Below are 24767 nucleotides of genomic sequence, written 5' to 3'. Positions count from 1 at the left end.
TGTGGAGAAAAAGGAACCCTCAACCACTGTTGGTGGGAATGTAAAGTAGTACAACGATTATGAAAGAAAGTATGGTGGTACCTCAAAAAATTAAAGATAGAACTACCATATGACCCAGCAATCTCTTTACTGGGTATATACCCCCAGAACTCAAAAACATTGGTACGTAAAGACACGTGCAGACCCATGTTCATTGCAGCATTGTTCACAGTGGCCAAGACATGGAAACAACCAAAAAGCCCTTCAATATATGATTGGATAAAGAAGATGTGGTACATATATACTACGGAATACTACTCAGCCATAAGAAATGATTACATCGGATCATTTACAACAAAATGGATGGACCTTGATAACATTATATTGAGTGAAATAAGTAAATAAAAAAAAACTAAGAACTATATGATTCCATTCATAGGTGGGATATAAAATAGAAACTCAGAGACATGGTCAAGAGTGTGGTGGTTGGGGGGGGAGGGGAGGGGCACAAAGAAAACCAGATAGAAGGTGACGGAAGACAGTTTGACTTTGGGTGATGTGTATGCAACATAATCAAATGTCAAAATAACCTGGAGATGTTTTCTCTGAACATATGTACCCTGGTTTATCAATGTCACCCCATTAAAATTAATAATAAAAAATAAAATAACTTGAAAAATATTCAAAAGAAAGGTAATAATCATTATAATTAAAATGGAAACTAAGAGGCTTTGTTGCAAGGATACATATGTTGAGTGATTAAGTATCAGATCAGGAAGAGACTGCTAGTTGTCTCCCAGTGTTTACTTTCCCCTTCTGTTTCACAGATTGAAATTCTTTCTTTTTAAGTGGTATGTGGCAGCATTAAATTAAAATTAAAAAAAAAAAAACTTAAAAGGACTTTTCTCAGCCTCTCTTGTGGTTTGGTGCAGCCAAGCGACTTCTGCCCATTAGAACGTTAGCAGCAGTGATGTGCACTTCTTCCAGATTGTGCCCTTAAAATGAAAGGACATTCTCCCATCATCCTTTTTCTCTTATTATTCTTCCTCCATCCAGCTGCCTAGAATGAGGACATGGTGGCATGCCATCTTGGACTCTAAGGAGAGAGCAAAACCCTTTGGTTAGCAACACAAAAATATAGAAGAAATCAGGATTCCAGACATATTGAAGCTAATGTACCCCCTGCCCTGGCCTGCTTGTGCTGGGACAGCTAGCTATATGAGTAAAAAGAAACTTCATCTTGTTTAAATCACTATGCCCTATTATAATAATAACATTATATAAATAGTATAAATAAGTTAACTTCAAAAATAATTCCAAATTTTCATGCTAAAGGCAGTTTGCCTCAACTTCCCTGAAGCAGCTTGCTTCAGCTTTTTTTTGAATAGGATTCCTACTTTGATTTAAGTTTTACTCCTCCTCTTTCTCTACAGAATGATGCCATAAATATGGTCTGTGGTCAGGCAGAAATAGGGAACCACCAAAGAAACTAAAGGCTTGGAATAGCCGGGAACTAAATTATAATTTATGATTAATTATGAGAAATCACTTTCTGTACATTTTGAAAATTTACTAGCATTTTGAAAATTAAGATTAAAAAAAACCAAGATGCATAAAACACAGATAAAAGTATCAACTTAGGCAGTGGTAAGTGAGAATTCAGAGCATGCCAATTTGTCTATATTTGTCTATGCTTTACTGTGTGGTAAGAGCCATCCGCATGAGTAGTAGGTTATTAGACCTAACAGTTGTCACAAGCCATAGTGACTAGGACCATGTAAATGTTATGATCTGGTTATACAGACTTTTAGTAAAGTAAATTTCCTAAAAGTTTCTGAGGAATTGGCATTTTTAGGCTTACTCTATTTTTGGATGAGAGTGGGCTTTTCTCAGTTTTTCCGAACTCTGTCAATTATTTGATGATATTATGACATGACAAAAGAGTACAATTTCTATACAAAATAAATAAATCAGAGCTATACAGTCAGACAGATAAATAGTGGTAGAACAATGGTTATGCATATGTATGTAATCAAACCAGAGTTTGAGCAATTTTAAGCCTAATTATCTTAGCATTTAATCTAATTTTTAAATAAATTTTATTAACTTTTAGTTTTACCAGAATATAAATAGAATGGATGTTATATAATGGATTATTTTTGATTATCCAAAGACATTAAATATTTGAACTAGAGAATCTTACTCATCAGGTTGGCCCATTGCAATAAGCAACTTCCTAGTCTATGTGGAAAAGGCAAGCCATTCATCCTTACTGCCCTGGGTTCCCAGTGGTTGGCCTTTTCCTCCAGTGATCTTCTAATCTTCCCCACATGATCTCTTTCCTTTTATGATCATTTTATAAGTATGTGCTATTATACTGGAAAAGGCTATCTTAGAATTATAAATTCAGATATCTCAACCCCCAACCAAAAGCTCCAATGGTTTCATCTCTGTCATTTAGAAAATTTAAAACAAAACCATTCTACTTCTTTGTGGATTCCCTATGATGCATCCTTCCTCATTGCAATCACTTTCTGCTTTGTGGTTTATCACCTTTTGCCGAGGAGGGAGTGAGGAACCTTATTCTTGGACAAATCCATCTGTTTCTCTATCCTTACACGAAAGCTTCGTGTAAGCCAGGGGTCTCAAACTCAACTCAGCATGTGGGCCGCAGAGCAAGATCACAGCCGTTTGGCGGGCCGCACTAGGTCTACAAAAGGCAACTGTTACGCAACACTTTTCTCACTGCAGTTGAAAACAAAAAAAAAATCAGTACAACAAGCACAATCGTACATGCAGTTTACTCAGTTTCACAAAACGACCAGAAACTGTAGTTCACATCACAACTGCTGTTAACTAAGCTAATATCTAGCTAGGATGCTAGAGAAATGAAAAATACAAGTAGGCCCCTAGGCTTATTTAATTTTATCCAAAATATTTTGAACTTCGTGGATTAGTCTGTGGGCCGCACAAAATTGTTCTGTGGGCCGCGAGTTTGAGACTCCTGGTGTAAGCTTTGATACTAATAGTGATACTAATAGTGTCAAATTTCTATTAGTATCAAATTTCAAAAGAAGCCTCAATTATGATCAGTCATCCTATTTTTTTCTTATTTAGTTTTCTTTTGCTCTCTATAGTTTTTATTTCAAACTATCCCCACTCTACTTAAATATCCCAAACTATTCCCAAATAATCCCAAATAATTGGCAGTTGACCCTAACTCCCAATTTGGAGAGAAAATACAAACAGGAATTTACTTGAATTCCTACCCAAAGACCCATAAACTTCTTTTCTTCCAGAACCACCCTCCCTTTCTTACAAAGGAAGAAGTGATCCAGTCCGTGTGCCTTTGCCGCAGACCCCATCCATTTTCATCTTTTATGAGACTTCATTATTTTTCACTCTGCTTAAGTTTCTGTCTCTTTTTGTCTACTCATTCCATAAGTTTTAAAACATAATTATGTATTGCCTATCCTAATAAAACTCCTTTATCAACTCCATGTGCTTCTCTGGTTGTTGCTCGTACTCTCCTCTTTGCCTAAAATTCGTTTCCTGAAGGAGTTATCTGCTCTCATAGAATGCACTTTCTCCCATTCATTAATAAACCACATTCATCTAACACAACCTTTATTTCACTAGTCTCATGGAATTCACTAAGGAGCTACTGTTAATGGTTACTTGTCAACTGTCAAAATAGTCTTTTCCAGGCTTTTATGAAAACACATTGCCCTGACTTTTTTTTAATGTTCCCGCTCTTTATCAGTCTTTTATACATGCAGGCTTTTTATTCCTTTAAGGGTATATTTCTTTAAATATTGGTGTACTCAGGATTTTGTGGAGGAGTTTGTCTTCTCTTTCATGGATTCAGATTCCACTACTGAAGGAAGTTCTTCAGTTTTATCTTGAGTTGCAGTCGTGTATGATTAACAGTTCGCTCAGAATTTCTATTTGCACAACCACAAGTACTTTTTTTTTTTTTTTTTGTATTTTTCTGAAGCTGGAAACAGAGAGAGACAGTCAGACAGACTCCCGCATGCGCTCGACTGGGATCCACCCGGCACACCCACCAGGAGGCGACGCTCTGCCCACCAGGGGGCAATGCTCTGCCCCTCCGGGCGTTGCTCTGTTGCGACCAGAGCCACTCTAGCGCCTGGGGCAGAGGCCAAGGAGCCATCCCCAGCACCCGGGCCATCTTTGCTCCAATGGAGCCTCGGCTGCGGGAGGGGAAGAGAGAGACAGAGAGGAAGGAGAGGGGAAGGGGTGGAGAAGCAGATGGGCGCCTCTCCTGTGTGCCCTGGCCGGGAATCGAACCCAGGACTTCTGCACGCCAGGCCAATGCTCCACCACTGAGCCAACCGGCCAGGGACCACAAGTACTTTAAACTCAGTAAGGCAAAGCTGAAGTCATGCTCTTCCTTACCTAATCAATCTGTTTGTCTCCCAATGTGTCACATTCTTGTCCTTCAGTCTTCAAACTCTTACTACAGCTTTGACTTCCCAATTATCTCTGGAATCTGATCATTTTTCCCATTTCAGAAACCCTCATTTGAAGCCACTATAATCTCTCTTGTAGGTAACTATTGTAATCTATTAACTAGTTTCTTGCCTTCTGGTTTACACTCTTATTTTGCCCCTAGCCAGAGTGTTATTTATAAAATGTATGCCCAACCATTTCAGTAACTGACTTACAGATGTTACTGGGGCTACTTGTTTTCCTTTGCACTAAGTCTAAACTCATAACATTCATTTTTTTGTGTGTGACAGAGACAGAGAGAGACAGAGAGAAGGACAGATAGAGACAGACAAGAAGGGTGAGAGATGAGAAGCATCAATTCTTTGTTGCAGCACCTTAGTAGTTCATTGATTGCTTTCTCATATGTGCCTTGACCGGGGGCTACAGCAGAGCCAGTGACTCCTTGCTCAAGCCAGTGACCTTGGGCTCAAGCTGGTGAGCCTTGCTCAAACCAGATGAACCCAAACTCAAGCCGAGGACCTTGGGGTTTCGAACCTGGGTCCTCCGCATCCCAGTCCGACACTCTATCCACTGCACCACTGCCTGATGACTTTATAAATCCTTCCATAATCTTTTTTTTTAATTTCCAATGATTTGAGAGAGATAGAAAGAGGGAGGGAGAGAGAGAAACATCAACTCATTGTTTCATTTAGTTCCATTTAGTTGTGTACTCGTTGATTGCCTCTTCTATGTGCCCTGACCAGGGATCAAACCCATGACCTCTGGCACACCAGGTAATGGAGCCACCCAGCCAGGGCCCCTCCAATAATTTTTTGATGGTCAGATATTTTGTTAAAGAAATTTTGTTGAAAAAATCATGTTATAAAGATCTAAGTATTAAACAGTGATGTATTAGCAAATCCACTTTCTGATAGATCTAAGGTGATATTCCCGAGTATTTTAATTGCTTACTGGCTTGAATACTGTGTCTGTCTCTCACTTGTGCTGTGCACAAATATGCAGGGAAATGGAATGTTATTGATGAGCTTCCTGAACATTAACACTTACTTAGAAATGTTGGTTTCCGTTATAAAAAAAATTCATTCTTCAGTACAAGTTATCAGAAGATGAGTCTCTTCTCTTCTTTACTAATGTGACCTACCATTCAATTCATACCTAATCCATACCTTTTTGTCTTTTCCCCTCAGTACTCTTGTTTAAAGAAAGATAGTTGATAATAATAGCAACCCACTGCTGTACATATTATGCAAATTTCAATGTTAAATACTATAGATACATTTTCGGATTTAAACCTCACAACATTTCTATGAAATAAATATCCCTATTTTACTGAGATTCCTAAAATCTGAACAATTCTCCCAAAGTCATATAATGATCGAGCTGACATTTGAATCTATATCTAAATTGTTCCACAGTACAAGCTGTTTTCTGCCTTCCTAGTTAATCTGCATAGTCCCTCCAAATCAGTCAACGTTAAGTCATTCAGCCACCTTGGAATTCACAGACAATTGGACGTCATTTTAGACAACTCCCAAAATATAAGTAGCTCCATAAACATTTTGGACTATGTGATATATGCTACAGTATAAAAATAAAAGGGTGAATAGATTTGGATTTTGTTCTGGCAGATCAAGGAGTGAGTGTATTAGCAGTAGGGGAACATTTGGGAAAGCAAAGTAAGTTCAGATCCACAGTTCCTTATCCACAGTTATGAAACCTCAAAACCCGGAAACTGAACATTATTGTATAAATGATGACAACTTGGTATTAGTGCCTCACCTAAATTGGCATTAGACTACAGCTAGTGCTCGACTTACGACCACGATTGGTTCCAACAGACTGGTTGTAACACGGTTTGGTCATAAGTTGAGTAGGCTATATGTACAGTACTGTGAAATGATGTTATAAAAATCTTTAAGTCATACTTTATCATAATTTTCTTTCATTGTTATATATCATAATTTTCTTTGTTCATTTGTATCATCTCTACACCATTTTGTTTCTTATTTTTACAATCGTCAGGTTTAAGTAAAACACTGCATAACCAGTACAACTGGTTTAATATTTGCAAAGATAATTTCCTCTTGGTAGACATCTTGTAAAGGGTTTGATGAAAAATATCCAAGACACAAAACACGAATTGCTGTACCGAGTCTGGGATAACAGTTGAAATGGTGCACGCGGAGATGGTAGTGCTGCCGGAAGCTGGTCCACACTGTCGTACGCCCAGCTGGGCAACGCTTGCTCTGCCAGACATGGAGCAGTCGTGGCTAGCAATTGTGGTTGTAAAATTGAATGGTCGTAAGTTGCATAGGTCGTAAGTCAATCAATATTTGTACTTATAGTCTTGAATGGTCCCACTTGGTGTTAACTAATTTATACATTTCATCATAGATATATTAGTGGGTTTTATTACTGGATATTATCCCAGATAATGTGTACCATATTACCTTTGTAATATCCAAAAGAAAATAATACTAATTTTTGAAACACATCATGTTCCAAGAGTGTGGGATAAAGGATTATGGGCCAATCAGTTATTACAATTTTAGTACAGTGTGTCCATAAAGTCATGGTGCACTTTTGACCAGTCACAGGAAAACAACAAAAGACGATAGAAATGTGAAATCTGCACAAAATAAAAGGAAAACTCTCCCAGTTTCATACCTATTCAGGGCAGTTTGATGTGGGCTCACAGTACAGAATTTTTAGGGCTCCTTAGGTAACTATCCCATATAGCCTCTAAAGACTCATCACTGACTGATGGCCTACCAGAACGGGGTTTCTCCACCAAACTGCTGGTTTCTTTCAACTGCTTATCCCACGGAGTAATGTTATTCCTATGTGGTGGTGCTTCATTATAAATGTGCCGGTATTCATGTTGCACTTTAGTTACGGATTTGAATTTAGCAAGCCACAGAACACACTGAACTTTCCTCTGTACCGTCCACATCTCGACTGGCATGGCCATGGGCTGCTCCGCTGTATACATGGTGTTACATCATCATCTGCGCATGTGCACATGCTGCCACATCATCTTACAGAAACTGGGAGGATTTTCCTTTTATTTGGTGCAGATTTCACATTTCTATCATCTTTTGTTGCTTTCCTGTGACTGGTCAAAAGTGCACAATGACTTTACAGACACACTGTATTATAGTGGTGGGTGTGCCTTAAAAGCCTGTAGGAATAGAAGAGGCAGAGAAGACTTCAGGGAAGAGGTACCTTGTATCTCATTATGGAAGGATGAATAGAAATTTGTCAGGCAGCCAAACAGGAAGAGAAAATACCTGAACCAAATCATGAGAGAGGCAATGGTGTAGTCAGAGTAAGGAGCAGAGGTAGGAGAGTGGCAGAAAAATGAAGCTGATCAATAGCCAGGAGTCACATCACAAGGATGCTGTGGAATGCCATGCAAAGTTTGGATTGGCCCCAGATGGCTTAGGTGACCTAGAAGGATGGTAGGCTAAGAAAGTTAGGTGGACTATGTCTCAGTGGCTAGACATGACTTTGTTTCTTCACACTACCCTAGATTTACTGATACCACCACCTTTTACTTTCAAAAGTGGCTTGGTTGAAATGTTTTATGGTCCTCCAAATGATAGAAGCAGATATTGATTTTAGAAAGAAAATTGGCAGCAATAGGTATGATGGAACTGGAGTCCGAGATTTCCAGAGGGCTTTTTTCTAAGATGAGAACAACCTTATGAATGCCAAAGCCTATCACTAAGGAACTGTGGCATAAAAGAATTTCATAAAATCCTTGTGTATTGAGTAATAAAAGTTCTCTAATGCCTGACCCTCATTAGTAAGAAGGAGAAATTTTCAGTTATAAACTGAAAACTACTTTCTTCCATCCCCTGACCTCATATTGTCCTGCAGTTTTCTTATATCTTGGTTTTGGCTCCCACTGGGTAGAAGTTAGACTGTTGGAAAAGTTAATTGAGTTAAAATATCCATAAAAATATAATATAAATGGCGCTGAAAATACATGAAGATTATAAAGCCAGTATTGTAATATTTATTCCTCCATTTTAAAACCATAGTCAATATTTAGGAAGCACATTAACTTTATTCTTTTTCTCTTTTTCATAAGTATGTTGCTAATGGAAATAAAAAGTAAAAATAAAGTGAAGTACAAATATAAAATATGATCACACATTCCCCACCAATGGAATATAAATAGGAAATATACTTAACAGGTCTTTTCGGTAAGCAACTAAGAAGTGAGGGAAAATATTAATGTCTCTGTATTATAGCCTGTCAGAATTCACTTTTATCCTTATAATTAGCAATAAAAACTTGGAATTATTTCAATTTCTGAATGGGTTTCCATTAGCTACTATTGGGAGTTTACAAAGAACCACTTTATCTTATCAATCAGAGAAGTCTAAATTAAGACAAGGTATAATTTCCCCATCAGATCATTAAAAAGAAAGTGCAGCAATGTTTATCTGAGATTGTAGGAACTGGCAAACTCCTATGGTGTTTTTGTTATAGCCACTCGGGGTCATTTTAGAAATACCTAGTAAAACTTAATATGTGCATAACCTATGGCCCTGCAATTCTATTTCTAGATATTTACCTTAGAGAAACAGTCACAAAAAAGCACAAGGAATAGGGTGAAGGATGCTCATTGTAGCTATGTTGTAACAGAAAAACATGGAGCATGAACTAAATAGCCATCACGATGTAGTATTATGGAGTGCTATGTGACATGAAGTGAGACCTCAAGTATTGCTGAATAAAGAAAAAAAATAAAGCAAATTGAAGAAGTATGCAGTAAACCATTTATGTAATGAAGTATATTAAACAATTCTATGTTTCTAAGAGATATTCTTGTTTATTAGTACTTGGGCTGGACAGATACACACCCAGCCAGCATCAGTGGTTACTTCCAGGGAAGGGAAGACCTTGATTTACAATGGTAGTTAAAGGAAATAAGGTTCACTATGTATTGGTTTGCTAAGGCTGCTGTAACAAGTTCCACACAGTTAGTGGCTTGAACAGCATAAACTTATTTCCTTAAGTTGTGGAAGTGACAAGTCTGACATGAAGGTATCAGGAGGGTTGATTCCTTCTGAGGTCTCTCATCCTGGCTTGTGAAGGGCCACCTTCTCCTTGTGTCTTCCCATGGTCTTCCCTCTGTGAGTGTTTTTGTCCTTATCTCCTCTCTTTAGGAAGACACCAGTCGTATTGGATTAAGGCCCATCCATATGACCCTCTTCCTGAACTACTAATTTAAAGGCCCTATCTCCACAGACAGTTACATCCTGAGATAGTGGGGGTTAAGACTTCAACATATGCATTGGATGGAATAGAGGAACAGAGAGAATTCAGCCTATAACATATTTCTAACATTTTTATTTAAAGTAAACAAAAGAAATTGAATTCATATTTGACACAGAGGCCAAATAGAGTTGTAAAAGAAAGTGTGAAGTTATTTGAATCTAGAAGAATTTTCCTTTATGGGAAGTCTTTTTGGTTTTCAGAACTTTGAGTGCTAGAACACCAGACTGCTAGCATTAGTTATGTAAGGGATATGAAAATGGAATCAGGTGGACAGATGTTTACTTTTGTAAAATGTATCTTTTTAGAACAGTTTCAGATGTGCAGAAAAAATTGGGAAGATAGTACAAGTTTTAATTAACATTTTACGTTAGTATAGTATATTTGATACAATTAATTAACCAGGATTGATGCATTGTTAACTGAAATCTATACTTTATTTAAAATTTCTTAGTTTTTACCAAATATTCATTTTGTATTCCATGCTTCCGTCTGGGCTCCCACACTGCACTTAGTTGTCATGTTACCTTAGTATCTTCTGGACTTTGACAGTTTCTTAGACTTTATTTATTTTTGATGACCTTGACAGTTTTGAAGAGTACTGGTCAGGTATTTTGTAGAATGCTTTTCTACTGCACACCGTCTTAAATTTTTCTCACAATAAGATTCGGATTATAGGTTTGTGGGAATAAGACCACAGAGATACAGTGTCATTTTCATCATATTAAATCAGTGGCACATACTGTCAATATGATTCATCACTCTTAATGTTCACCTTGGACACCTGAGGAGGGTTCTCCACTGCAAAGTTACCCCTCTTGTACCCCTTTCCATGCTGTATTTTTTTGGAAAGAAGTTTCTCTATGTGAGGACATGTGCTCCACTTCCTTGGTAGCAAAATATCCACTTAAAAATGTTTGCAGTTCTTCTGCATTAGATTTGTTACTTCTCTCCCATTTACTTATTTACTGGAACTTAACTTCTTTTACTATATTCCTTTGAATCATTTTACATAATAACTATATATTAACTTTGTAATTATTTTGAAACAAGAATATTTTAGAGCTACTTAAATAACAAATTATTAATTTTGGGCTTTGGAAATTAGGAACATACAAGGTTATCAAACTATGGAGTTTGAAAACACAGTTAAAAATGCATACATTCTGTGATCCCATCCTCTCAAGGGATTAGTGGAATTATATATACATAACAGAGATACAGATAACAGGACAGCAAATCCCAGAGGAAAGGGGGAGGGAGTTGAGGGGAGGGGGGCAAAGAGGGTGTAATGGGGAACATGGGGGTGCGATTGAGTGGGACACATGAATCCATGTTAGCACAATAAATTAAAGTTAATAGAAATTTTAAAAAGGAACACACAATGTAACACACAGACAATTTATTATAGAATTGTATGCTTGAAATCCACATACTTTTATTAACCAGTGTCACCTCAATAAATTTAATAAATGCTTTTTATAAAGCAAATAAATGCATACATTGTTAGTAATGTGTTATTCTAACTTACACAATGTGAAGAGTTTATACAAACATTTAACATTATTCCCTGCTTAGAGACTGCACATCCATCTTTAGGTCAAAGATGAAGCAAAGAGAAGCTTTTGCTGCACATGCATTTTTCTGAGTTCCTTAAGCTTCATCACTTCACAACAGCTTTCAAGTTGCCAACCTTCATTTTGCAAACTCTTGGACCCCTTGTAGCAACTTTGGAAATAATAGATGTACTGTATATTATGCTCTTCTGGTACACAACTGGAAACTTCTCCTGGGATGGATTTTTTCAAATATCTCCTTTGATAATTATCTGACATAGTTACTATTTTTTTTTCTCCCTACCAAGATAACTTAGAATTTTGAAATTTTAAATGAGGAAGCTGTTATTAATCATTATAGTGGTAAAACTACCTCACCATTTTTGCTCTGTTATCTATGTGTCAATGAACTAATATTTATTTACCTTGTAATTTTTTCCAGATATTTCGGTCAGCTTGTTAGCAGTTGTTGTCAGCTTCTGTGGGCTGGCCTTGTTGGTTGTCTCCCTTTTTGTCTTCTGGAAGTTGTGCTGGCCTTGCTGGAAGAGCAAACCCCTGCCTTCCAACATCAGCCCCCTTCCCCAGAGCACTGCAAATGCTCCTACTGAAGTGTTTGAGACTGAAGAGAAAAAAGAGGTGAAGGAAAATGGAAAGCCCGCCCTGAAAGCTATTGAACCTGCCATAAAAATCAGCCACACATCCCCCGACATCCCAGCTGAAGTCCAAACTGCTTTGAAAGAACATCTAATTAAACATGCACGTGTGCAGAGGCAAACTACGGAGCCTACATCTTCCTCCCGGTAAGGAGAGATGAAACATACAAAAGTGTGTTGTGTGTGTATGTGTCGTGTGTGTGTTGTGTGATTTTATAAGAGAGAAAAACTGAGGTGGGAAAGGAGGAAAAAACATCAACAGAAGAAATGAGAAATAAATAGGAAACATAATTTAATAAAGAGGGAGTGGATAGGACAGATTATTATTGACTCTTTTCCTGGAAATATCATTAGTTGATAATAGCTATGTACAACCTTTCAATTTAGTTTCAATTAATATTGAGAAAAGAGACATGAAATCATCTAGAGGTTCACAATCAAAGCCTTATAATAGAGATTAATGTTTTTTTAGTGTACAGTTGTTTAGCACCAACTCCATAAACATGGAACTGCTGGTAAATTTCATTGCTCCTTTGAACTTACATAGACCAAACTCTTATACTAGGCAGAGTAGGGTAAGTTCCACAAGAGCTTTTTTTTTTTTTTTTTTTTTTTTTTAATTTTTTTTTTTTTCAATTTAGAGAGGAGAGAGAGGGAGAAAGAGAGAGACAGAAGGGAGAGAGAGAGAGACAGAAGAGAGAGAGACAGGGGGGAGGAGCTGGAAGCATCAACTCCCATGTGTGCCTTGACCAGGCAAGCCCAGGGTTTTGAACCGGCGACCCCAGCATTTCCAGGTCGACGCTTTATCCACTGCGCCACCACAGGTCAGGCTCCACAAGAGCTTTTTTGAGTAGCAGGAGCATACATGCCAAGGGTTATACATGGACAGAAGGAAGATGGAGACCTCCTTGCATTTTACCTCAACCTGGAAAAATCAGCAACAATTAGCTTGAATGAAATTAATTTGCTATAGCGTATTTCAGATTGTGTTAACTGTAAAAGAAAAAGAGATTCTTGTGGGGAGTTTTTTTCCTACTAAGTATGGTCTTCAATCCTAAAATGAATACATGATAATAATAGTTTTTCTTTTTTCCCTGAAGTAGCAACTAATTTTAACCTAGGGCAGGGTAATTAATTGTATTGGGAGGTAAGTTGCTAATTAACTGACTTCCTGATCATATATTCCTACCTCTCTAAATCGAAGGTACATCGATGCTTTTGATGTGACATATTTTTGTGTGTTTAGAAATCTATCACATTGAAAAATCTGGCATGGGTCATGTTTGCTAATAGAATTGAAAGGATATATTCAATATATCTTTTATAAAGTAAAAAGAATTGCATCTATCAATAAATCCTCTTCTTCCTGAAATAAATTCCAAGAGTATAAGTAAAAATAATTATTACTTGGGGGTTAAGGAACTTTGGGGTAAGGAGAATATATATGGGTATCTTTTCCATGTTATGCCTTTCTATTTAAATTCTATAACTGTGGTATGCCTCATATTCAGTTATTATTTTGACAAGTTTTTTGAATAGTGGTATTTAAGGGTATTTTAAATGTTTTTATGATTTTTCTCTAATATGACCCAGTATATGTTAATGCAAATTTATTTATTATGGTTATTTAATTGTAAAATAATTATCCCATGTGCCACTTTTTAAAATATCTATAGAAAAGAACTGCTTTAAAATTATCTCATGTAGTTACTTGATTATCACTACTATCATTGCTGCACAATGTGACCAAATTTTATATTTAATAAAGCATTATGACACTCAGTTACTTCAGGGTTAAAATATTCTATTAAATTACCCCCCAAAATTTAAAATACTAACAACAGCTGTGAGTAGATACCAACTTATTAGCCTTCAGAATTACTCAACTCTTTTAGTTGATAAGTGCACCCTGTATAAGGAGGCTCAATTCATGTAAACAAATTGAGGTAGCTATGAAAATTTCTTGACTTTCTCTGCCCAAATGTTCTTTTTGGAAGGCTCGGAAAAACAAAATACTATCTTCAAACTGTTATCTGTTAAAAGTAAAGAGACAGCTTATCTGATTATTCCTAGCTAGGATGGATTGAAAGAATATATACTGAGAACCCATGTGTGAAGACTTGGTCTTAGATACAGAACTGGTTCCTAGAAACAATATAAAATAGGAGTGAAGACACACTATTCTAGCCTGAGATTTCTCAGTAATTATGCAAACTGAGTAAATCAGGAAAAAGCGCTTTGTCTCTCAATTTTAAAAAACATAAATATTGGATTGTACATATCTCATATTTTCCAAGAGAAGAAGTAGAATATAAGTTCATAGTTTTGCTAGAACTTCAACATTATTTCATCTGCCTCTTTGAATCTCCTTGTTTATATGAGTAGCTGGTAAATAAAGAAAATATAATTTTGATTATTTTCAATTTAGTCACTTTGCTAGGCACGTTCCTGCAAATCCTCCATCAGCCAACATGAAGTAAGTGTTATTAATTATCCCCATTACTTGTGAGTTAACTGAAGCCCAGAGAGATTTTAAAATTTGCCCAAACTCATGCAGCTGGTGAAGAGTTAGGATTCAAATTCATCCAGATTGATGAAATACATTTTAAGCAATAAAGCTAAGCAAATGGAGTTTTTTGCAAAGATGTTGTTTATAAGTTGCCGAGGACCGTAGTTTGGAGGATGGAGAATGAGGATATCATTCTGCTCATTTAACTAAGAAATATGGAGTTATATGTGTTTATCATGAATGACTAGAGTCATGATTTTAATTTGTTTGGCCTCAGGATGAATTTCTTGCAGAAAACTTGATTATATCTAGTTCTCAAAAACCCTAATCTACATTAATTACTTTATCATACTAGAAATTACCTTTATGTAGAGAGGAAGAGGAAGTCGCTAAGTTCATTATGCAGCCCACTTAGACACAGAGATCAATGGTACATTATTATAAATCGGATTATTCTGCTCAGATACTAGCTTTTCACTGAAATGTAGCAAAAGCAACTCACAAATACACATACAAAATGAATTTAACTTTAATACTTGGTTTCCTCACCTTATTAGGAAACTCAAGCTCCAGTCATTGTTGGGACTCTTCTTTATTTGGCTCAGGCAATAGAAGACAAACATCATACTCTTTCGAGTTTTAATTGTCTTTACACTTAACAACCTGATTTGTTCAGAAGTTAATAGCATTGCTGGAAGCTGCCACATTTTCAAGTTCTCATCTTCCTTTTTTTAAGTCCCTGGACATTTGATCCCATCAGTCTGTTGGGCGACCCAACAACCCAGCAGACCTTGGTGGGTTTCTTCATTACACATTCTTCTAGCATTCATCTTCATTGATTTTTCATTTATCCAATAGGCTTATTTAGTACATATTTACTTCTGGGAATAATCATTGTATTCTACATACTCTTTCCACTCCGCAAACTCAAGAGAGCTGGAAAATATTAGCAACATAATGCAAAGATAAAATACTTAATACCAACTTCAATATAGAATTACAAAATGCAAACTGTGTAGTAAAGAATGCAGAATTCAGAGAATAGGAAAGTTATTTCTAGTTGAGGCATGGGAGAGAGCCAACTAGTAACCTGGGGCTAAAGGAAACCAGGAATTTATATAAATAGGAGGTGTTATGTATCCCAAATGGAAACATTTTATGGAAAAGACATAGAAGAAATCTAAGAAAACAGCAGGTAAATTACCTTAGTCAGAATATAGAATTCACTGGAGGAATAATGGAAGATAAAGTCAACTGGAATTAAAATATGAGGAAACCTTAAATCAGGGGTCCCCAAACTTTTTACACAGGGGTGCAGTTCACTGTCTCTCAGACTGTTGGAGGGCCGGACTATAAAAAAAACTATGAACAAATCCCTATGCACACTGCACATATCTTATTTTAAAGTAAAAAAAACAAAACGGGAACAAATACAATATTTAAAATAAAGAACAAGTAAATTTAAATCAACAAACTGACCAGTATTTCAGTGGGAACTATGCTCCTCTCACTGATCACCAATGAAAGAAGTGCTCCTTCTGGAAGTGTCGCGCGGGCCAGATAAATGGCCTCAGGGGGCCGCATGCGGCCCGTGGGCCGTAGTTTGGGGACCCCTGCCTTAAATCATAGCCAAAATGTTCAAAGTCGGTTCAGTCAAAAATATTTGTAGCAGAAGACTCCCTTGAATAAAGAACTATGTTTTAGGAAAGTTAATTTGGCCAGAGTTCCTAGGACAGACTATAGAAGACAACATCTGTTTTGTAACTAAATAATATATATTTAAAGCATAATAAAAATCAGAACATAGCAACAACAAAAAAGACAGAAACCTGGGAAAAGTTGTAAAGGAAGAATCTAAGATCCCTTATTAAAAAAAATTGACACTTACGTCTTTTCAAGTTTAGTCCAAAGTTTTTAAAAGCTTGATGATACCAAGCTACCATTATAGTATTTTTGGTGGTTCCACATACCTCCACATATATATCTCTGCACTGCTTTTTTAGGCAGAAAAATCTGCCAAATTAATTTCTGCACTGCTTCTAGCACCTAGACTAAGCACTATAGGAACTCAGATGTCAGGGTCAAGAGGTCCCCTGGGAGGTGCGGTGGTGCTGAGGAAAAAGAATGCACAAGGAGTCAACATGGGGGAGAAAAAGTTACAGAAGCTGCTAGCACTTCATTTCCCAAGGCCAGTGTTATACAGTGCAGTAGAATTTACACATGCCTGACCCGCTTCCGCTGAAGTAAACTATAGATAAGGCAGCAGGTTCTATAACTCTGGGAGCAACTGCGCATGTGCTCCCACTTGGGGGGGGGATCGTGTCCTTTGGCATAGCGACTGTGCAGATAGAAGTTCTGGGCTCTAGCTCATAGCTGGGCTCTCACATATTTGTTGAATACAAAATATATATCATTAACAAATGAATGTGATGACTTCATCTTATCTATTCAAAATGGCTCTTTTATGGTTGCCAAGGAGAAGGGTACCTGGTTGTTTTGTCATCGTTCTTTAGACCTCAACTCTCTGCCTCAGTCTGGAACAGGGGTTGGGAACCTTTTTGGCTGAGAGAGCCATGAACACCACATATTTTAAAACGTAATTCCCTGAGAGCCATGCAATGACCCATGTATGTTATGCATTATTCAATAAAAAATTTGGTGTTGTCCCGGAGGACAGCTGTGATTGGCTCCAGCCACCCGCAACCATGAACATGAGCCGTAGGAAATGAATGGATTGTAATACATGAGAATGTTTTATATTTTTAATGTCATTATTTTTTTTTATTAAAGATTTGTCTGTGAGCCAGATGCAGCCATCGAAAAAGCCACATCTGGCTCGCGAGCCATAGGTTCCCGACCCCTGGTCTAGAATGACCTCTTTTTTTATTTACTGTAAGATCTTTAAAGAAAGAGCATCCGAGAGTCTACTTTTTCTGCCCAATTATAAAGTATTAGCCTTTATTTTTTAAAGCCATAGTTGCAAGGTAACAATTAATTCCTTATTGTCTTAATATTGAGCTCTGTTTGCCAGACTAGATCCTAAATTCTCAGAGAACAGGTTGTGCCATCTAATCTCCATCGCTGTGTAGGTATGTAACAAGCATCATGTGAATGTTTTTGCTTGATTGATATCTCTCCACTTCACTTTGCTCCTTTAAAAGCAGCATTAGGTGGTGATAGAACTGTGATAATATTAGAAAGAGGTTAATGATGCTATCCTCCCAGGCATAAGTATGAGGACCAATTTTCTGGGCATTCATTAGTGCGGTAAAGACGAAGTGAATAGTAAGTGGCAAAATAGTTTGTTGAGGATGAGGAATTAATATAGGTTGGCCACTGTTAGGATTCTAAGTATATACCTCCTGAAAATATATAATTAGGAAATCTAAAGGCAGATCCAGTGAACAAAAGCAGGAAAATGTACATGGAAAGAAATCATTGACTTATATGTGCTGATGGATTTACAGTTAGCTTCGGTTGCTTAGAAAAGTAATTCTTCAAGTCATCACACATAACGTCAGAGAGAATACTCAATGTACAAGAGAAGTGAAAGATTATGTAAAAATATGTAAAACTGGATTGCATAGTTTTCTTTAAGAGGCTTTTTAAAATTAAATTTCTCTTTAGAAAGGTAGCAAAAGTTGCAGTGACCCAATCCAGGACCCTGTAAGGAATGGAAAGTGAGGTGGTACACCACAGGAGAGCTTAAAAGGCACGTTGTTAACCAGGCTACGAAGAAGCAGCGCTTGTCCAGAACAATGGGAGAGACTGAGATCTATCTCCTGGAAGTGTAGTTTTATGAATTATGCTGTGCAAATGCTTGATGCGGTTAAGCAATCCCCTTCATGAAGCATATGCATTTGGTGTATGCGCTAGCTTCTTTTCTGACATGTGATGGCTCTTTAAGCCAAGGTCAGCAACAAAACCTTATAAAATAGGTTCAAACTTGGAGAGTTTGCTTCCTGGCACTGATAAATATTATCTCCTCTTTAAAAAAAAAAAAAAAAAAAAAAAAAGCTATAATTTTAAATTGATAGGGCCCTTCTTGTTCATAGTACAAACAGTGCTCAGGAAGTTTGATCCAATTATTCACAGGAATCTTAGGGTAAATTATTTTCATACAAAGTCCAAAAGACATTTTCTGAGTTCCAGTATATGTTAGTATGAAATTCATAATAAAAAAAATGACTACTACTGATTCCACCATTATAAAGAAGGCAATCAAGTAAAAGGGTCACAGAGTGGAAAATGAAATTTTAATACTCTTTTTGCTGTATGTTCAACGGAATGTGGAGGTACAGAAAAGTTGTCACCCAGGGTGTTAGGTGAACGCAGTTGGAAGACTAAAACATCTTTCTCCAAAACCTAGCTGAGCTCACCGGAAAGGAGGCTGATGATAGCCAGCAGCATACTTCCAGGTAAGAGAAGGACAAAATGACACACTGAGCGTAGGAATTAGAGCTAAAATACGTAGTTAAGATCAAAGACCCTCTGGAGATCTAGTAATACTAAGTAGAATGTTCTTGGACCTATTATTTTGTCCAGTTATCACTGAGATTTTTTTTAATTTAAGGCTTCACTTTGTATTTCTTCTTTTCTTATATTATTCAGTATGTTCTCAGAAATTTATTTGTAGATTCAAAACTATCAAGATATATTTTCCAACCTAATTCATAACATTCTTTTAAATATATATTAGAACAAAAACAATTGCTTATCACCTGTTGTTATGATTTTTATACCTTTTTTTAATATGGAGAAAGGTGAGGGGCAAGTACTGTCAGAATAACTGAACATTTGTTTTGTTAATTGCTATTAAATTACAGGTTGCTGGTAAATTTTTTGAACAGAATAAAGAAAACTTACTTAAATGCATTTTAATCACTATATTACATAATTGAGAGGGTAACAGTTTTCTCTTCAAACAGGTTTTATTATTAATAGATTGTATATGGCTGAATTTTAAGGGAGAAAACAATTTATCAATTTAATTGTATTTATTGAACACTTGTTACATGCTAAGCATTTTTTTTCTAAACATTTGCAGTATATTAGGGAAAAAAATTGTCAAAAATCGCCACCCACATTCTTGTGAAAAATAAGCAGACAGCATAACTAAGTAAATTACATGATGTATTAGAAGGTAATAAGTTCTATAAAAAATAATAGTGCAAAATAAAGAGATTGGTAGGTCTAAATGGGGGGGGGGAAGCCTTACCATTTAAAATATAGGAGCCAGGATAGAGTTTGTTGAGAAGGTAAGACATATTTCAGCAACACTTGAAGAGCTGGGAGGGTATCTGGGGATAGCTCTCCATGAAGAGGAGGCAGCCTCTGAAAAGGTCCTGACACCAGAACCTGCCATCTGTGTCCCAGCTGCAGCAAGGGGCCGATGTGGCTATAGCAGAGACAGCAGGGTGCGGAATGTCAGGGTTAAAATCAGAGAGGTAGCAGAAGCTAAACCTTTCTTGGTTTTTACTCTGAGCAACATGAGAAGCCACTCTAGGGTTTTTAATCAGAGGGATGGCATGATTTGATCTGACTTATGCTTTGAAAAGATGAGTTCGTTGTTTTGATAATAGACATTTAAAGAGACACAAGAAGTCAAAAGACCATTAAGGAGGCAGTAATCCAGGCCAGAGGTGATGGTAGTTAATGATGATGAGGACTGGCTGGATTTAGGATATAGTGTGAAGGTAGAACAAACAGAATATCTTGACAGATTGACTGTGGTACATAATAAAAAGAAAGTCAAGGAGGACGCCAAGGCCCTGGCCTGAACATCAGGAAAGATCAAGTCGAGATAGCAAGACTGTGAATGGGGTAAATTTGAGAGGCAGGAACAGAAGATCTAGACCTGTTGAGTTTCAGGATTCTTTTAGAAACCCAAGTGGGGAAGTTGAGTAGGCAATAACTTGAGTTCTGGAGAGAATCTGTGATACATATGCAAATTTGGGGTACACATGTAGATGGTGTCCAGAACCAGGAGATGGTATCGTCAAAGAGGTAAGTGTGGATAATAAAAATAGAAAACCAGAGATGAATCTCTAAGGTAGTCTATTCTTAAGAGATTAAGAAGAACATAGAAGACTGAGAAGAACAGACTGGTGAAATAGGAAGAAAACCAGGAGGCAGTAACCTAGAAACCATGTGAAAAGACTGTGAACAACCAGGAGGGGCTCTGCTACAGTCAGGTGGGAGGAGAACTGTGGATTGAGCTGTGAGTTTTGCAATGTGGGGGAGACATTGTTGACATTCTCAAGATGGGTTATGTTGGAGTCGGGCATGTGAAAAGCTAATTAGACTGGTTTTAAATAGAATGGGAGGAGATAAATTGGACAGTGAACATACCGTCCTCAATTCTTTCAAGGAGTTTGCTGCAAATGTGTTAGAGAAACAGAGCAGTACAAAGAGGGAAAGTAAGATGAATAGAAGTTTCCTCGAAGATAGGAGAAAGAACTTATGCTGATGGTAACACTGGGGAACAATTTTTTTCCCATTTTCTGTTGCATAACGTTTTAGAACTGTTTCTATATATTTCTGGATTGCTGATTCCAAATCTGAAATCCTTTTTTTTTGGTGCATGCTCTAGTTTTTATGCAATTTTAATTTCTTTTTGTTAAAGTAAATGGCATGCATTGGTTTTTAAATTGGAGTTAAAGGGCAATGACTCTTGGATTGAACATAACCACAAGGCAATTAATGTTTTAAAAACATCACTTTAACATAATTGTAGTTGTTTTTAAATGTAAAAAATTATTTTCTGATAAAAACAGCCTCTTATTTTGTTTTAAGATTGAATCATGGCTTCTTTGAGTAGGCGTAAATGTAAGAATAGTCCCGACACCTTCTGTTATATACGTGGCTGTTACACACTTCAACATCAAAGACGCAATATTTCATCATTTGTGACACGTGCATATATTGCCTATTTTCAAGTTCCCCTTGGCAATCAAGACAAGAATTGGGCTCCTCATATTGTGTGTTATGATTGTGAGGAAATGCTTTGTGACTGGACAAAAGGAAATGCAAAGGAATGCCTTTTGGTATTCTCATGGTTTGGCGTGAACCTAAGGACCACAGCAGTGACTGTTATTTCTGTCTGATCCATACAAAGGGCACCCGCAAGAAAAAACGGCATATGATTGCATATCCTAATATTCCTTCAGCATTATGACCTATCCCACACTCTTAGTCACTCCCGATTCCAGTTTTCAATGGTTTTATTTCTTCTAAGGACGAAGAAAGTGAACATGGTGATCAAGTATATTTTGATAAGATGCATGAGGAAATGGTTGTAGAATCTGAAGGGTCTTCTTCTGATGCCAAGTAGTCATTAACCCCTCAGCAGTTTAGCAAACTTGAATTGAATGACTTAGTAAGAATGACATAAAAATTGTCCTCGACTATCTAAAGTATGAGGAGCATAACTGGATCATTTGTGTGGATCTTAAAATGGTAAGTTTCCTGCTAGGACAACAGAGAGGTTTCACAAAGTATCCTTGCTTTCTGTGTTTGTGGGACAGTCGAGCTCGGGAGAAACACTGGACACAGAAGGAGTGGCTGAAACGTGAAGCTCTGGAAGTAGGGATGCAAAATATTGTGAATGAACCTGTAGTTAATCGAGACAGGATCATTTTCTCCCCACTTCACATCAAACTTGGCTTAATGATGCAGTTTGTTCAGGCTTTGAATAGAGAAAGTGAATGCTTTCAACATATTATTTCTGCTTCCTCTGCCTTGTCTTTTTGAGAAGATAAAAGCAGGTGTATTCGATGGACCTCAAATTTGAACCCTCATACATGACAATGAATTTTCCAGGAAGATCAATAAGGAGGAGAAAGCAGTGTGGCAGTCTTTTGTGGCAGTTAAAAAGAACTTCCTTGACAACAAAAAAGCAGAAAAGTATGAACTCCTGGTTCAAAGGATGCTGTTGGCTTTCCATGACATTGGATGTAACATGAGCATTAAGATTCACTTCCTGAACAGTCACCTTGATAAGTTTCCTGAAAATCTTGAAGCTGTTAGTGATGAGCAGACTACTGATGGAGCATCAAACGAGATTGTCCTCAACAAGTACACAAACGCAAGAGCTATAAACGCAAATTTTTTTCTGAATAGAATTTAAATAAGTTTTGCGCAAATTTTATGATTAAAATAAGTCTTTTAATATGTTCTATTTCGAAATTGTAGACAAATTCTGATGCAATCATATCTTTTAGTGTATTAGTGTATTTACTGCATTATATAAATTATATTTTCACAAAGATGATGCCCAAGAAGACATTTACTTCATTATGTTAAACTAAATGTTGAAAATTTTACAATAAGATGAAAACCTAAAATCTTGAATTGCAAAAAACTGTAGCTTACAGAGAAAAACTAATGTCAGATTTGAGATCAGCACACTCGAATTAGGTAAAAACAAGTGTTTTTGTGGATGCAACAAAAATTTTGTTCCCCAGTGTAATGATCCAATAAAGAGAGGGAATTAATCATACAAGAATCAGAGAAGGGCAGTTTTGAAGGTTACATGCGAGAAAATGGAAATTAGTCTACAAGTGGAGGGATTGGCTTTACATGGGAGCATGGATACTTAATATCAACTGGAAGGCAAAATATATGAGTACAGATTCTGATAGGGTTGATGAAGTATTGTGGGTCTCTGGAAGGTTCCTGCTCTTCGCTTCCGTTTTCTTAGTGAAGTGGAAAATATCATTAATTGAGACTGGGAATGAAGAAGTTGATAAAGGTGTCAAGAAAGGCAAGAAGGTATGTAATAGTCTTCTTGACAATCTGGAAGATTTGAGAGAGAATGGATTGCTGTGCAGCATTAGCGCCTACATGAGGAATGTGGTCTTAAATTTAAAGTGAAGCAATGAGAACTGTGTTGTGTTTTACTGCAGTCATTTTCACTTGGACATGTACAGGTGTGGTGATGGAGAACTGAATTCAACTAGTGGTTTTGCTGTAGAACTAAGAAAAAGCATAACAGGGAAGTGGGAACATATGTGTAAGAGTGGCTTTAGTGATTAATCATGGGGTGGAAACTTGGTAAAGAGGGAAAAATTATATCAAGGAATTAGTGATTATGAAATGGTAATAAAATCTATGGAGATTCTGTTGAGTTGGGAAGGTTAAGTTGGATAAAAGAAAGTCTGAGCTAGAAAGTTGAGAGATCAGAGAGGCATGCATTCGGCAATACTGACTGTACCTAGCTACTGTCAGATGTCCCAGGGAAGGGAGGGAAGTTTTTCCTTCTCCATCTGGAAGTGTGCTTGGGTGACACTTTTCTAGATTTGAAGGGTAAGAGTGGGATCAGACATAATCAAATGGCCTGTTCTTGAACTGGTTGAATATTGTGTAAGACTAGCCACATCTCATGGTCCCTCCAAAGGAGAAAAAAAAGATCTTTGTTGTCATGGTGATAGTTTAACATTGTAATAATTAAAGCTTCTGTTAGCTAACTAGCTAAACTGTGACTTAGAATAAGGACCTTTACCCTATAATTAGGGCACTGACTTACTAGAACAAAAAAATGTTACTACCCTGATTCCGGTTAGAAGGGGCTCTTTACAACTACACAATTATATTCAGAGGCATAAGAAAGAAATTACTGATTTTTAGAAAGAGGATAGACTATTAATATTTCATTCTATTGAAAAGTATAAGTGAGTGTGAAGTTATGGAATCAACCTATAAAAAATGAGGAAATAACTTTTGAATATTTTTGCTCACAAAAATAAAAAAGTTATTGCATAAGTAAAAGTGATTTTGATAGAAATATTTAGATTATTTAATAAAATATTCTAAATCTCTTAGGACTATGTAAACTGGATTATACTATACCTTTTTAACAATTCACAACAATATATACTACCTGTATTCCTTTTTTAATTATTCTTATTTTCAAAAATGCATTTAAATGGAATCCATCTGAAACAGGTCATTTCAGGCTTTAAGTCAGTAAAGACTATATGTATGTATATCTGTATGTATATATATATATATATGATAGATAGATAGATAGATAGATATTTACTTAGATACAGAAAATAAAATATTGGGTCTTAAATTTAGTATGACTTTACTTAGAAGCTAATTCCCTCATATGAGATGGAATAGTCTTACTGTTTCTTTACATAGAAATAAATTTTCAATTCTTAATCAGTTTTGAATGTGTAATAGAGCATAAATTACCTTACAGATTTCACTTTGCTATTTAGTATTTTCAAAACAAGTTGTTTGTTATCAAATAAAAACTAAAAACTGGTAGAATTAATAAAAATTTGGTACATGTCTGATTAT

General features: G+C 36.6%; 1 protein-coding gene across 1 annotated transcript in view; it reads left to right on the top strand.

Moving 5' to 3' along the window:
- The window catches only part of SYT10 (synaptotagmin 10), an 80099-nt gene that overhangs the window by 16030 nt on the left and 39302 nt on the right, over nucleotides 1-24767 (top strand). The window contains exon 2 of the mRNA XM_066258092.1: nucleotides 11740-12097. Within this exon, the coding sequence (XP_066114189.1) occupies nucleotides 11740-12097 (358 nt within the window). The remainder of the gene's footprint in view (nucleotides 1-11739; nucleotides 12098-24767) is intronic.

Source organism: Saccopteryx bilineata, chromosome 2 (genome assembly GCF_036850765.1).
Source record: "Saccopteryx bilineata isolate mSacBil1 chromosome 2, mSacBil1_pri_phased_curated, whole genome shotgun sequence".
Taxonomy (NCBI): domain Eukaryota; kingdom Metazoa; phylum Chordata; class Mammalia; order Chiroptera; family Emballonuridae; genus Saccopteryx; species Saccopteryx bilineata.
This window is presented reverse-complemented; position numbering and strand designations above follow the sequence as displayed.